This window comes from Pagrus pagrus (assembly GCF_965226575.1).
Source record: "Pagrus pagrus genome assembly, chromosome: 16".
In the NCBI taxonomy this organism is placed as follows: Eukaryota; Metazoa; Chordata; class Actinopteri; order Spariformes; family Sparidae; genus Pagrus; species Pagrus pagrus.
The window spans coordinates 9,492,579-9,509,277 of record NC_140200.1 but is presented as its reverse complement, the minus strand read 5'-3'; the positions used below and the strand labels follow the sequence as shown (position 1 = coordinate 9,509,277).

Below are 16,699 nucleotides of genomic sequence, written 5' to 3'. Positions count from 1 at the left end.
TCCCGCAAAGAGATTCATCAGCTGTGATGGAGCGCGCCGGTTCGTCTGAGTTTGATAGATTATGTTACGGACACAACCATTTATGTGTTGGAATGCCAGGTGATATACTACAGCAGCTTATTTCTCTCAGGCAAAATGGTAACTAACGACCATGTCAACAGATGCCCCATACATCTTGCAAACAATGCCCACAATTGGTCGGCTGCCAGGAGTAAATGAATGAATGAAACTTCAGAAGGCTGTTAATGGACACAGAGAGGTGTTACACTCAGCATATGGAGGATCATGGGTAATACATGACCCAATCAATAGTCCCGGTTAGTTTGCCAAAGGACGGTGCCGGGTTACGGTGGACTTCGGTGAGAGGATGGAGAGGCGGAGGAAGAGGCGCTGACCTGGGAGTAAGTTTTCATTTCATTATAAAATTTGGGGAATAGGAGTTAAGATAAAAAGGCTTCTTCTGTTTCCTGTCTTAAAGAGGGATCACTTCTCTGTTCCTCTTCCTGAGGTTTCTTCCTTTTACACCCCATTAAAGGGCTATTTGGAAGTTTTCCTTATCCGAATCAATGGTTTAAGGATTAAAGATGTCATATGTGATACAGATTTTAAAGGCTTTTGAGGAAAATTGGGTTTTTTATGTAATTGTAAATATAAATGATCTGACTTGTAAAGATAAGAGTTCCTGGGGGACTTTTAGCATTGCTGCATGTTCTTATGCATTAGTCGATAGTTGCCATCTATAATCGATTAATCGATGTGCTGTTTAAGTCTTTTCTTCAAGCAAAAATGTCAAACATTTGCTGGTTCCAACTTCTTTAATGTGAGAATTTGCTGCTTTTCTTTGTCATTTATGACGGTAAATGAAGAGTCTTTGAAGTTTTGGACTGTTGGATGCACAAAAAAGGCAGCGCGAAGACGTTTTTCAATTTTTTCTTTTACATTTTTATAGACAAAACAATTCATTGTGAAAATAATCAGCAGATAATTTGATAATGAAAATAACTGCCAATCGCAGCCTAGCTGCTTAAAAAAACTTGAGGTGGATTTTAGAAACGGATCCGCTTTGTGTCAGCTTTTTATTCTTTTATTGCCACTGAAGCTTTATTCATTTTAAAGGTCCTTAAAGGATATTTACAATATTAATGAGGTAATAATACCAACTCAGAAATATTTACTTTTTCCATAACTGAATAAACAAGCTGTTGTCAGAGGAAAATAAGGTCCCCAGAACACTGTTTGAAGCTAGAAAGGTGGCAGGGTCCGCCACATATAAACACAGTAAAACAGTATGGAATTGTGTTGTCCTTTAAGGTCAGTTTGTCACAAACAAAGGACAAAAACACCCCGCACCCCAATAATCCTTCGATAGACACACGCATACATACATAGACGCAAATACATACACATAAAACATATACAGTCAAAGAGGACACAAAGTTCTTTATTTGCCATTTAAAGTGTTACGTGAAAAGTTATGTACTTTGCTGAAAAATGTTGTCCTATGTGGGACAACAAATAAAAGCGACTCCTGCTGCTATTGTCGGACAACAATTTCTCTTCAAGGCACTCGGTACAGTACAGCCTCTGTATGTTGTTGTACTCGCAGCGGCTTCAATAACATCCTCTCAAACAAAGCATGAAATGAGTCCTGGGCCAGTGCTAGAACTGCTGCCTCTGTCTGTCAGAGTCGGTGCTGATCTTACAGCCCTCCATGCTTTTGGGTGAGAACAGTGGAGAGTCATGTTAAGAATGTCTGAAACTAACAAGAAGTTAATGCCGACCAGATTCCTCTGAACTTCTTGCTGCCGGGGGCTCGCCCCTGTTTTAAAATTTGGTGTTGTGGTTTCGGAAAGTATTTTCCCTCCGCCGCCTCTTTGCATAAGTGTTTATATAAAGCCATGAAGTCATCAGGCCGGGACAACATGAAACCTCCCTTTTAACTGCTAACGGCTAGCGGCTGGAGGGAGGAGGAGGAGGAGGAGGAGGAGGAGATAGCCTCTACCCCTGGGCCCAGATCAGATCTATTGATCCTCTGCTTCCTTCCTGTTCCAGATGAGGCATGAAAAAATAAACCCTCCTCTTACGGGTCCCAGACATTCCTTATGCATTTTTAATCAGTCAGGACTGTTAACATAGTGCGAGATGGAGCGATACAACATTATGTTACTCTTCATTCTGAGGCTGTTGTGGTTTATAAAAGATTCACAGGGCTCATGCTAAATCCTGTTAGCAATCAGCATGCACCTATAGTCAATTGGAAGGTATATTTTCTCCCATCTGAGGGAATTGGAGAGAGCGGCGTGCTAACAGTTAATACATCATCGCAGCCAGATAGGGGGATTCCCTGTGGGATAGTACATTGTGGCATATGTAAAAAGTAGTTCATTCCACACTTAGCACACAGTAACGCTGGGGAGATGTTTTTTTGTTAGGTTTAATGGAAATTTCTAATGGGTCCTTTCAAATCTGTCGAAATGAAATAATGGCACGAGCCACCAATTCGCGCAGACAGAAATAGCTTCATAGTTTCATAATTTGGTTTTCCCCCCTCTTATTATAAAGAGACATAGAGTTTTCTAAGCGCAGCCTGACTCTCCTCAACCTGCCCCGCTTCCCTTGGCAACACACACACACACATACACACACACGCACGCACAAACGCATTGCACCTAATATCTAATGGGGTAGTGTTTGCTCCGCCGCGCAGAAAAATGGTACAAACCGAGCAGACAAGCAGGACTCATCAGACAGACGTGAAGGTCACCTGCCTTCTCTGCTCTGCTGTTCTTTGAGGCCCAGACCGTCCCGCAGTGGACGCCTCGCAGCGGCAGACACACAGGTTTCACTCTGTCCACCACACTGGAAGAAAGAGAGCGTCTACACGCGGGCTGACCATATTGTTTAATATGACCGACCTGAGTGGCATCTGTTCTTTTAAAATTTTTTATTTTATATTATTTTGTTTTTATTCTGGAGCCAAACAGTGATGGTGTGAAAACGTCCCACCAGAGCAGCTTAAAATCTCAAATGTTTGTGTGTGTGCATGCCTGTGTGTGTATTCTGGCATGCCTCCTAATGCTGGCAGTGTTGCAGATCCCCTGCTTCCCTACATAAATCCTGAATCCATCCACCTCTTCTCTAAACCATGAAATATGTTTTCAAGCGCCCAAAATTCTGCGCAATAAATTTTTAGCAGCGTGCAAAAAAAAACCCCCCCAACTAACTAAAATGCATATTCAAAGAAGCAGCTCTCCACGATGACCTCATGCTATCCTCAATAAGTAAAGGGTTAAAAAAAAATCTGCTTCCCTGTATTTTACTATGCATTTTCCCACTGAGGGGAAATATTATTGTTCAGCTCGGGGTTAAGCTTGTAGCGAGCAGCGCGGCGTAAATCATGGTGCTGAACACACAGTCGAACATGGAAGCGCAGAAGGACAGAGGCAAGGAGCCATGCATGAAATTAGTTCATTAATCTTTCTATGATAGGCTGTCCTTGTTTGGGGCAAACTCTATCAGCTTTAAACTGAGTGCCCCTTCCTGCCTGACACATAGATTACACTGTTAGTCCGCCGCCGAGGTGTCTGGGAAATGAATGGTCATGCGAACGGGAAAATGGGGTAGCGCGTGTCGCCCGAGTGTTAAGTAGCGACAACAACATGCGCGTGACACAGCGTTTGGCACGAATGAAGGTCATCAAAAAATGTGTGCGTTTCTGAAATGTAAATGCGGGTTTCATGCTGCGAATAATGCAGTCGGTTATTGAGAAAAGACGTTCGGCAAAATACATTTTTTAAACGTAATTTTATAATAAAAACATTCATATTAATTAAAATCTGGCTTCAGCTTCTGCTACAAATACACCTAAATCACAGCCTGTCAGACATAAACCTAAATACTACATATAAAATACTAATTACTACATATTAATGCCACTTTTCTATATGTATTGTGCCTATAAAGCATTGTTTTTTCTTTTTAGTTCTGCTACGGGTCTACTGGATGCGATGATGCCTCAAAACTGTGGAATAGTTTAACCTGATCTCAATCCACATTTGAAAACAAAAACTTCAAGACTCTTTTTCCTAATTGGCAACTTTGGACTGATGTCAGTGCTCGATTCAAAAGTGTTATCCCCGGTCTAATTTAGATTCTGTTGTCTTCGTTTGTGTGAATGTTTAGTATTTTATGAGGATTTCACTCGAGGTTTGGCATGACAAATTCAATTTTCAGGAAAAAATAAAGTTCAGGGCTACAACTGAAGACGACCAACGATTATTTTTTGGATTCATTGATTAATTTTGCGCTAAAAAATGGCAGAAAATGGTAGAAGAAAAAAACTGTTCAGAGAGTTCAATGTGACGTCTTCATTTGGCAATTATTTTCTAACCAGCCGCCCAAAGCTTGACGGTACCAGTGATTTTTTTTTACGCTATTTGCAGTTAAAAAATTGTTGCAGATACATTTTCTTTTTTAGTTTTTTAATTGCCTAATGACAAATTATCTTAGCTCTAACAGAATTAAAGCTGAAGTTTTGCGTTTTGTGCTTTTGCTGCGAAGGACGTTGTCGTTTTTCCACTTACTTAGCTACCTGCTCGAGCTCCAAAGCTGAAGAAGGCCGTGCGATACGGTCAAAAGCTATGAGAACAAGCGAGCGGACATTTGATTATTACTGCAGATTTGTGTCCCGAAGGCAGAAAATGAATCTGAACGCTTTAGTGTCTGAAAACAAAATTTTGACTTTCTAACAAAACCTTTAAAGTTACCACTCCTGAAAAAGAAGTCCCAGTACTCTGTTTTATACTGCACAGCACTATAAATATACTTTGTTTCTCCTTCTCTGTCTCTCTAAACACACATACCCACACACACACACACACACACACACACTCACACACGCTCGTACACAGAACTTCCAGCATATGGCCTCTTCAATGTCACTGCCACGAGGAGAGATTGCATAGATTTCCCACATGGATGATGTCTCCTTACCTGGAGTATCAACCCCCATCTACATACACGTCCACCACCTCCAGGAAATTGCTCTCCCCGCAAAGTCAAACACACCCCTAACTGCCTTTTAAAACGAGACAGAAGAAGGAGGTTACAGGGGAGAAAGAATAAACGAGCAGAGACTTAAGCCGTCATTGGGAATCAGAGGGGGACTCATGAGGGACAGTTACGATATTGATTTCATAAATAAACAGAGATGGCCATCGATCCTAATGTTATTTTGCATTTCAATTACTGCCCAGAAACATAACCTTCAAACGTCTGCTTCTCCACAGTAATAACATCCACTGATAATCACAAGCGAGTCTTGTCCGGCGCAAATTGGCTTTTCTCTCTCTCTCTGTCTCTCTCTCTCTCGGTCTTTCTTTTTTTTTTTCCCCCTCCAAATGTGTAAATGACACAACTTTGCATTTGCCTAATGGTATTAGGGCATGGGCTGAATTTCAAGTGAGACTCAAGCTGATACAGTAAAGCGCTCCGGTCAATTGACACAATGCAAATTAACGTGGTGAAGAGGAATTAAGTTCACAATGTGAGACCTCGTGAAGCTACGATGAGGCCCATTAAATTAAACATGCTGGCTGACCCACACTCCATGATTAGACGCACTGCTTCTTCTCCTCCCTCTGTGTGTGTGTGTGTGTGTGTGTGTGTGTGTGTTAATTTCATTTGATCAATAAAACAAACTCATTCTAAGAAGTCCTCTCTGCTGCTCGCCTTAAGCCTGAGCACTCGAAAGCCACATTCATGTTTTGATTGAATAGCGGCTCCATCTACATCCTGATGAATTCAGAGTCCTTGACAGGCTGCCTAAAGGATATATCTATATCAAGAGGGGGTCATGACATGTAATGAAGTTATTTCTCCCTTCATGCCGTCACACAGCACCACCACTCTAGCTGCGCCCTCTTATGCAGCAGCCATTAATAAACAGCCTGAACACTTTGTGATGAAATACAGCAGAGTTTTTTTTTGTTTTAATCTCTGGTCAGTTTTTTTTTCTTTTTTCCTGAACTTCTCCATGAAAGCTGGCGGTAAAAGAGAAGTTGGACAGAAGCAGCGTTTTTGTTCCCACAATGTGAACACAGCTCTGTCCCACCAGCTGCTCCCTTCATCCGTCAGTGGACTGGTAGGATTGGTTGGTTTCCCATCAGCACCAACTATCAGACTTTAAAGATGGGAAATATCACAACCCCCGGTGTGATTTTTAAAATCGCTTTCATCCATTATGGCACGACAATAACTGTGACTGCGTTAGATAAAGTGCAGTGATAGCTGTCTGCAGGGCAGGAAGGTGTGCTGGAAGCAGCCAACTTTGTCCACTCACTGGAGTGATAGAGCAGATTGTAAGACACTGGAATTTATCAGCAACGTATCAAATATCAACTCATAAATCTCTGCTTTATGCGGTAGACACACTTTGAAATCAACACCATCATAATACATATGTGCGTTCTTTCTGTTTTAATCTGTTTCCACTTTTATATCGTGCCAGTTTCCAGCTAAAAAAAACATTTATGTTAGAAAGCAACTCCAGGAAATATGCGAAAGATTAGGGTTCAAATATTCTGCTGTATTTTAATTAAGAATAGTACTTTAGATACTGCATATTTAAAAAAAAAATGTTTTGATTTAATGTGCCGCTCATTTGTCAAGAAAGACAAATACATTTTTTATTTGTTATTTATTAAATATCAACTGAGCTGCTTTTGTAGTCAAGTTAACACAAGACAACAGAGGTTTTACTAATTCATTTAGACATTAATGACACTAATATAAATGTGTCCAACACGATATGAACATGTGCACGACACGTGTAATAAATGTAGATCAACGCATGATGAGATGATGTGTTTCCTAACAGACACAGTCAGGTGTTTCCACGATATGGCACCGCTAAAATTAGACCCCAGGTCAGTGTGTGATTCTTCAGTCTCATCCGTATGTGCGCACGTGTGTGTGTATGGGTTTACTATTGTGTGTATGTGAGTGTGTGTGCACACATTTGACCGCTGTGCTTATGTATTCCTGCTGGTTTGCTCGTAATGAAGGGCACCTATGGGGACAGCAGGTGGAACGAGAGGGGGAATGGGTCTGATTTATGAGATTAAAGTGGACATAAACAACATTTAAACTTTGAGTGTAAATGTTGCTGTTTTCAAAACCGCCATGGATCATCATAGTGAGACCACAGAGGCAAAATAAGGTTGATCATTTTAAAATGTTGTCAAACATTTAAAGCAGAGGGGAAATTAAGTTTCATATTGAAGACAGAAAATGATATTATGTGGCTCAGAATTATCCCAGGTTTTCAAATGATGTCAGCTTATTAGAGAAGATACAGATAAAAGTATACTTCAAAGTTTAATTGATTCTCGTCCAGTTTTTGTTCTTTTATTGGAATTTATCAGTGAATTTTGGTTAAAATTGAATTAAAATATGGTTAAAAAAAAAAAACATACACACATATTTTATAAAGTTTAAATCATAAATCCCAAACACTGTAACATCCTATACACATGATGCTATTAACATAACGTATGTACGATTAAATAAAACATTTTTGCAGAGGAAACGCTGTGGCGTCTCCACGTTCATGGTAAAAAAGAAACAAACTAATCTGTGTAGATTAATACTATATGTGCATATAGCTTTTAAATTATTTCTAATAATGACATGAGACGCCTGATAAGTGAATATTAGTTTGTTGGTTTTAGAAAATATCTGCCTCTTCAGCAGAGACACCGCGTGAGAGTTGGACACTGCAGTCGTGGGACCTCTTACCTCCTCAACAGGTCGGTGGTGGGGCCAAGAGACTATTATTAGCATTCCCTGAAGACAAAGCTAACTAAGCAGAGCTTTGTGTAACACTAAAACCATTTAGTTTCTAAGGTTTACAGTATGCAAGTGCTTCCAGGTGGTTAACTGTATGACAGTAAGGTTTTAATACTTAAAGATAAAGAATGATTTACTTTATATCACAAACTGTAGCTTCTGTTTCGATGCTCTTCTGTTGGAGAGAGTGTGAAAGTTTCCTACAGTTCAATTCAAAAGACTTATCACGGTTTGCTCTCCTTAAATAAAACATAAACTAACCCCGGGAAGAGCTCCGTTACAACAATACAAATATGTCGGTCGTGAGTTTTTTTGATTTTGAGGGTTAAAGCCAGTGTGTCATAAAAACGCCACCCTATCAAACGTGACCCTACGGTGCTGCAGTTAACACAGGAGACAATCTCAAAGTGCATGTGCACATTCATACGGTATGCTTACATTCATAAATGTTAAATACTTGTATGTGTACATGCATGCATACACACGCACACACACCGACACGATGTACACACTAAGACCTGGCTCAGGGTCACTAAGGTTAATAGCATGGTACTGTTGCCTTTGTCTTTGTTTCAATAATCTAAATTCAGCTTAAAATGTTTTTAACATAAAATACAAAATATAATAACATTAACGCACAGTATTAATTAAGGGCTGTGCACTAATTGCATTTTTTTTTCTGTATCTGGAAATTGATGATTGTGCGAAAAAGAAGAGCTCAGGGTTGTGTTTTTTTGCCATCTGCACATAAATTGCAATATTGAAAGTCAAAACCTTAAAAAACAACACATGAAACAGATGTATTTAATCATATTAATAAGAAATGAAATGGAGATCTGTTGCTTTTCCGTAGATATAAAAGCCACTGACAAATTTATCTAAAACTTGTTGTTAAACATTAAACTCCTTAAAGACTGTTTCTACTGACAAAGAAATGAGTGTGATTCATTTGACTGTAGTAATTTAACTATTCCTATTGAGTTTACTGCACATATCGTTGCACTATTGAAACAATTTGAATTGTCAGTGTTGTCAATTTTACACTCTCTTTGTTACTTCAGTGCAATTCTGTATGACGGTGAAGTTAAAATCTAAAAACACAGCTTGGAAATTAAAGTAAAAATCAACAAGGTGTGAGTTTTTAATGTAGCATGAGAGCAGCTGCTTTTGACTGCAAAAATGTTTTATCTTCTCTCTCTCTAAACACAAACAGGCTGATGTTAATTCACTTTCAGCAGTTTATCCTGCTTGAATCCATCTGCAGACTCCGATGCATTTATGGACCTCACTAAATTAGAATACACTTTGTGAATATTCGACAGGATGTTTCTCTTTTTATTCGTAGGGAGTGTTTTGGACTTGGTCCTGTAAAATGCGCTAAGCAGGTTAAACCTTTCCACCTACAGCTTAACATTAAGAGGATCCCAGTAAAGGGTGTCACCGTCCAGTCATACTTGGTTAACAGAGGAGCGTCTTTCCAGGCATGTAAGGGGTGTAAAGTCACGACTTGTGCTCTTTTGAGATTTGAGTTTCTTATTCTTCTCATCCTGAGTGACTATAAAAAGAAAAAGCTGTTTGATCCCTGCACTTCGACCTTAAACCTCAGAATTAACTGCATTTTCTTTACTTTTGCTGTACATTTGGGAATGATTAAAATCCCTCCCTGTTGAGCTTATTCCAGCATTTACTCATAAAAACCCAAAATTAAGTAAAGTGTAAAATCCCAAAGCAGATAAAAGCGATCGAAGCATTAACCAAACACATGCTCCCATGAACACACACACTCTCACAGGCTGGGCGACAGTGCTGTCACAGTTTTTCTTTTTCCCTGGGACAGCGGCTGCTGCCAGAGGATAGTCGTCTGGATATCGTCTGCATTAGTCTGCCTCTGGCTCTTCCCTGTGGCTGAGGTTAAACCCTGGATCCTGATGCAGAGCGAGACAGCTGCAGGGCAACCGTCCGACCTGGACTCCCTGCGGGCTACGCTACCGCAGCCTCACTGACACTACTGAGCTCTGCTGTCCCGCACACGGGGAGGTGGAGCTGTGGAACTCCCTGCTTTACTTTATGCATGACATCTCCGTCACAAATGATTTAAACACAAGTTTTTGATTGAAGAAAAAAAAAAAAATAGAGGCAAAGAAGTAAAAGAAATTCTGTCACCTAGAATGGAATGAAGAATAAACAAAGATGTGGGAAAAAAGGATGCACCTACTGGTTGTGGTAGCAGAGAGGGTCAGGGATGCACAGTTCGGAAACATCCATCAGTCCACGTTAAGCATTCCAGGTGTTGCAATAAAAAAAAAAACAGATGATAACAAACAGCTGGGGGGGAAAAGCTGGAGGAGGAGGAGATCAGTTCCTAAGTCTCCACATATCTTGATGAAATGTTGGTCAGGTGTTCCTGGGTGTTGTCTCCCCTCCCTCCCCTCTTCAACACACACACACACACAAAAAAATAAAAAAAACCCTTCTGCCTCGGCCCGACAAACTCCAGTCTGCACAGGTGCTGCACACTCGGGCTCAAGAGTAACGTAAGTGTTGCGAGAGGAAGAGTGGTGGTGGCACAGGCAGAGGAGAGAGGAGGAAGAGGCTGAGGTAGAGACGAAGAGAGGAAACAGGAAGGAAGAAGGAAGAGCGAAGACGAGGGAATGATGGATAGAGAAAGAGAGAGTAAAAGATAAGAGACAGATGGATGGAGAGCAGCAGTGGTGAGAGCGCACTCAGGCTGAGGAAGTGAGTGAGGGGACTGAGTCTCCATTGAAGACATGGGGGCTCTTTAAGAGCAGGGGGAGTGGTTTGGTGCATATGGAGCGGCTGCTATTGGTGGCTTTCAGGAGGGCTGTCCTGAGAGCAGCCAATGGGCGGGGAAGATTACTGAGATGGGACGGGCTAATGGCCGAGCAGTCGGTGTCCAGTCATTCACAAGGGAGCGCTGCACAACAGAGACACATGCAGACCCCCTAGAGAGAGAGACAGACAGATAGAAGGACAGACAGATAGACGGGTGGACGGGTGAGGAGTTTCTTTGGAGTTTCTGTTTACAACAACAGAACTGAAGGCGATTTAAACAAGTCTGTTTACTGTGCTTTAAAAGGCTCAGTGCCAGATTATGAAGCTAAACTGTTCCCTTTGCTCTTTTATCCTCTCCACAGTGGATCTGGCTTTCCACAGCCTGCCCTCCTTTAAAGTAATGGCAGCTGCTTCCCACACTCGTAGAGAGGGGGATCTACCAATCCCACAAGAGGCAGGATGTAAAGAACCTGAGAGTGATAATGACCTCGGCAGGAATGATAATAACGATGACGACAGACAAGTTTGAGTGGATCTTTACCACGTCTGTGTAATGTGGCAGCCATCAGAGGAAACCCAAAGCTCCCCCTCCGCCCTCCACCCCTCCGCCCACCTCCCTCCAACCCACTTCATCAACCCACATTTTCCTGATCGATGCAAAACCCATCACACGCTCTTATTGATCACAGCGTTGCTGTGTCGCCAGGAGCCTCGGGACAGACTCTGTTTCCCAACAGTCTTTTTAAATAAAAAAGGGAATTACAAATTTGAACGTTTTTCTTTTCATGTCAGTCCGTATCAAAGTCACGGGAGCAAAGGGCGATTGGCTTTAATAAAGGGAGCCGCGCATTCTCAATTAAATCTTTGATCAATATTTTTGCATTTAATGTACTTTCCTGCGGCGGGAAAACCAGGATATTCCCGCTGATCTGATTAAGACATCCAGACGCAATCAATAGAGGAGATATGTTTATGTTTTTAATGAGGCAAAGAGAGGAGACAGAAAAGGAGACGAACATTAAGATGACATGTATGATTTCACGTTAGGGTTGAACACCGGAGAAGTCAATGCAATTAAAAAAATAGGGAACTCTAACTGTTTTTTAAAGATAGGCTCAATTTAAAGTGAAATATATTGATACAGGATGTTTTACGAAGGAAAACCTGCTGATTTGGTTAATTAAACACATTTTTAACTAGAGAAACGTAATCAAAAAGACTTTCTCATCAGTCTCTTCCTTTAAAAATCCTTCTCTGCACTTCCTTTTTTGCAGCTCTACTCTTGTGTTTCCACTCTTTCTGAGGTGGGGCCATGCTTTAAGTCCAAGGCTCATGTGCCTCCCTCCCTCCCAGCCGGCCAGCTTACACAGCGAGGGGACACCTGGCTTCATGGCATCTGACAGGAAATCTATTGAGCGCACAGTCTGTAATCCCACCATCACGCTATCGCCAAACGAAGAAACAGTAATCCAATCATTAAGTCTGTATTTAAGCAAAACAGATTTTCAGCTCTGCGGCCGAGAGTGTTTCTCTTTAAGCAGATCACAGCAACTCAGGGAACTAAACGCTGTGCATTTCCAGGCAGCAGTTTGCGTCTTCATCAGAGTTTTGCTCTCATTTGCTGTTTTTCATTCCCCCCCCCACCTTCCAGTATCTGCGACTGCAGAATTACGGCCTTAATTTAGCAGAGAACAGATGGATAGAAAAGGGAAATTTTGTTCTATACAGTATGCACAACTGAAAATGCGTGCACCCGTCAACAAAAACACATAAAACCTGGACCGTAATCGACCGAAGCGCTTCTAAACACAGATCTGAGATTTAACTGTCTGTGCAAATCAGCAGCTTGTTTCCGAAAAGTGAGTAAGAACCAATCGTTATCTGTCAATAAATAGTAATTACATATTGTGTCGGGTTGAGTCGAGTGTCACACTGCCTGTATGTAATTAAATTCCTGATTCATGAGCGAACTGGTCTTTTATGTCTGACCTCCTGACCTCAGCCAATGCACACCCGGCCACGTGCAGCCCGACGGCTCAGCAGGAAGCTCTCGGTGTGCTGCCTCCCAACCGTGTGCGCTAACTTGTGATAGATGTCGACTCTTTAACGTATGAAAACGGATTGAAACGATTTGTTTCTGCATCGTTATATTTAACAGTTCATGTGGATAGCGTAAGGTTGTATAATTCCTTACAAAAGAGATATAGAAAGTTATATTTGGCTCGTGTTTCACATCCACCTGCCACTTCTCTGGTTTTATGGGCTCATCGTTTGACCTTTGAATACAATTACTAATTAAAAAACATACAAACTATGAGAGGGAAGAAATGAACCAGGATGTCACTTTCTTTCTGGTATATTTAGTTGTGATGGTTTCCTCTTAAAATGATCTGTAGTAGATTTACATTTGGGTTTAACGAGGCGATCAAATCAGCTTCATCTCAAAGGAAATTATGACTGACAGGCTGATTTTCCATTAAAATCAATAATATTCTCCTCAACTCAGTCTGATAATGTTGTACAGAATAAAACAGCAGATTTGTATTTATCACATCTCTCATCTTGTGAATGCTCATGATCTGAAATATGACAAAATATTATTGTTAGCTTCAAATAATCATATTAATTGCTGTTATTTTCATCATCATCATTACCTTTATTTTAAACAGGGAAGGCCATTGAGGGCAAACTCTCTTTTTCAGCGATATCCTCATAACAACACATATAAAAAACAATACGTGTTAATTAGCGAACAATATATTTACACTACAGCAATACGAGGAGCACGACTCCATCTGTGTGAGATAATGACATAGTAGAAACGTAGAAGCATGGTTCAAATTAAGATATTAAGATTCTGACAATCTTTCTGGAAGTTATTTCATTATAAAGCAGCCGTAGTAAAATAGACTATGAATATATAAAGCCGACAAAAATAAGAGGGACTTCCAGAGGTCGAGATGACAGATTATGAACGGCAAGTCAAGTCAATTTTATTTATATACTGCCGAAAATCACAAATCACATTGCCTCAGTGGGCTTTACAGTCTTCACAGTGTGAATGACATTTTACTTTTGCTATATTTAGGTTGATTTTCTTTAATTGTGTCACTTTCCACTGATGTGGTTCGACTTTAAGTTGCCATTTTTCATGTTGCATGTTTTCTGTCTTAAATAATCAAAACAAATGAAATCAAATCAAATGTAAGTTTGAAGCTACAAATATCATTTTCATCTGCTTTAACTGGAGTTTGAACTCTCACTATCAAAGCAAAAATGTTGCACAGAGATTGTGTACATCAGGTCAAAACACCGCGTACTCCTAAAATGGAAGTGTAAAAGCCTCAACTCCACCTCCACACCGAACCACATCAACAAAAATGTGTCTTTATCCAGCGACTAACACAAAGCACTAAACACACTCTGAATCCCACAGATTCATCATTTGCACATTTCCCTCTCGCTGCCACACACTTGTTTGGCTCGTCTGCCGGAGGAGTGTGGAGAGGGATAATTACTATAGCCACAGGGCTGCATTAATCAGCTGGGTGCATTTGTTGGTTTTTATTATGTTCCACTCCCCTCTCAGGGCCTCGCTGGCTCAGCCACCAGGACTAGACGGGGCTGGTGGAGGAGCGTGGTCGCCCCGCTGCCCGTTCACGCTGGGTTAATAAATGCTATTAGCCTCTATCTCTTGCCTCTTAATTTCTCATTTAACTGAGGACAGTTAAAACAAAACTACACGAGCGGCGGTGTTAATCAGGGACTCGTAGCAGGACTCGGATATCTTGATTGAGAGAGCTGGACTCACACAATGAGGGGAAGAAATGTATGCTGGGACCTCTAGCATGGACGCTGCCTCATCGTGTGAAATATATCTATGCGGGTAATTCACACTTGATCATTTATTAGAGTGATTATCACTGATAGTGAGCAACAGGCAGAGTGTATCCAGAAATGTTAGGTGTTGTGCTTATTTTTCAGCTCCCGTGAGAGAATTGTATTAAATCTGATGTCCAAAGCTTCTCGTATACCGTCTGTTTGGCCTCGCATTGTTAATATACTGTTTATATTGTGGTTAAATGTATTATTATAATAATAATTACATTAAGATGTGGAGTTTCCACTTATATCAAAGCTTAAATTACAGTCCTCTTGCATTGGTCGCACCAACGCTACCACAGTTGGTGCACGTTTCATTATTAAAATGTGTCCAATCATGATGAGACACTTTGGTTGAATGCAATCACCAAATGGCATGCATTAAGTTGAGGACATTTTTCTAACCTGCGTTGCATCCAGCGAATGCCACGATTGTGATTCCGGCGACAGCGAGTGTTTTCCACTGTGTCTAATCACATCAGATATAAACAAAATCAATCGTGCCACCACGCTCTAATTTTAAATAGCTCCTTGACACCAGTCGAATCCTCGCCGACTCGTCTGCATCACCTGCATGACACGAGGGGGTCCGGATGGAGTCACCTCTAAAGCGAAGCCAGGTTGTGTCATTGCCATGCAGAAGCAGGGATCAATACATTCCTCTCAAGTTCATTCCAATAAGGCGGCTGGCAAAAAGCGGCCCTGGTGGTGTCAGCTGTTTACTGCTTTATGACGCTCGTGCGTACGTAGCAAAGCCTGCTGTGTTCAGAGCCTGCAGATAAAAACAGCTAGCGCCGAGAGAAGTGGGTAACTTTACACGGCTGCTCTGACGTCTGCCGGACGAACAGCCTGATGAAACGACACATCGTTAGACCTATTACTCAGAGAATATTATATTTAGTTATTTGAATATTAAAAACATATTTTTGACACATAGAAATTAAGAGGGAACAGCTAGCATATGTTTAAAAGTGTGAAAAGGCACGCTGAGGAATGTGCACACACATTTGTATTAGGGTTTCTACGGGTATCAACTATTGAAGTTAGCATGCTACCAAAGCTAGCCCTAACCCGGTCTTTCTCATAGCGACACTCCTAGTCCAGACCACTAGCTGCGCGGCTAACTCAGCTTACTCGCCAACAGCAGCTACAGTTAGCAGCGATGACTCTGGTGATATGCTGCCCCCTATCTGTTTAAGAGTGTGAATTTCAGAGGTGGCCAGTTCTTACATATAGCACCTTTAGAACAAATTGTAAATATAGCAACTTCTGATCAATTTTAAGCTTATATTAACAACTTCTGATAAGTCTCGCCCCATTGGTTTAAGCACCACCCACTTCAGCTTTATTCCCATCCCGAGTACTGATAAAAGCAACATTAAAATTCAATTTTAAAGACCTGTCTAAATCATATTTAAGACATTTTAATGCCTAAAAATTCAAAAAATTACACTATTTAGATTTTTAAAGGACCCACACATACCCTGTCATATGTGTACATACAGCATATTGATCTGTACATTAACAGTTGTGACAAACTTGTGTATTAGTAAGTCTTCCCAAAAACGTCTGAGAGAAGGAGAAACATTTTATGTTCATTGAATTCGTGTCACGGAGCCGCCAGTTGGGCTCGTACCGACTTCAACGCCTCAGAACACCCACAGGGCACTAGTAACTCTTCAATTACCAGCTTTACTCTGAGGAACACTTAACTTAGTACAAAACTTTCCGTTTCAAATGACTTATAGCGCGTTTGATAGGGAAATTATCCTCTTTGCTTGTCCCAATCCCACGACAAAAGAGGCTGCTTCCGTATAAATTACCTCCACGGACGAGAGGAGTGACGAGAGATTCAGCGCCGCGTGCAGTGAAACAAAAGTCATCCGAACGTGATTTCAGCTGCTGAGAAATCAGCTAATTATTTCAGGGCATAACTGACCAACACACTTGAAAGCCTCATGTGAAAAGTAAGCGAAGGAGGGGGGGAAAAAAAAAATGTGCAGTGGGTTTTAAACTGCAGCCTGTTTACACACTGCTGATGAATATAATACTAAAAACAAACATTTATGTAAAGCAGCGTCCGTTGGCAGTAAATCTCATTTTGAAGAGAGGCTTGGTATTCCAGACTTGGCTCCCCCCTAAGATCCAGGGATGACTTTCATTTAGTCTCACCTCT

The 16,699-nt window shown here is 41.1% G+C and overlaps 1 protein-coding gene across 2 annotated transcripts in view; it reads right to left on the bottom strand.

Annotated features, from left to right (window-relative positions):
* LOC311271396 (steroid hormone receptor ERR2-like) overlaps window positions 1-16,699 on the bottom strand; it is a 77,513-nt gene that overhangs the window by 30,680 nt on the left and 30,134 nt on the right. Inside the window, exon 1 of one of the 2 annotated variants that reach the window (XM_084377040.1) lies at window positions 10,064-10,549. The exons of the other annotated variant lie outside the window; for it this stretch is intronic. Within the exon in view, the coding sequence (XP_084233166.1) occupies window positions 10,064-10,113 (50 nt within the window). The 5' untranslated portion in view covers window positions 10,114-10,549. Of the gene's footprint in view, window positions 1-10,063; window positions 10,550-16,699 lie in introns of those variants that run through there. 2 annotated transcript variants of the gene reach the window in all.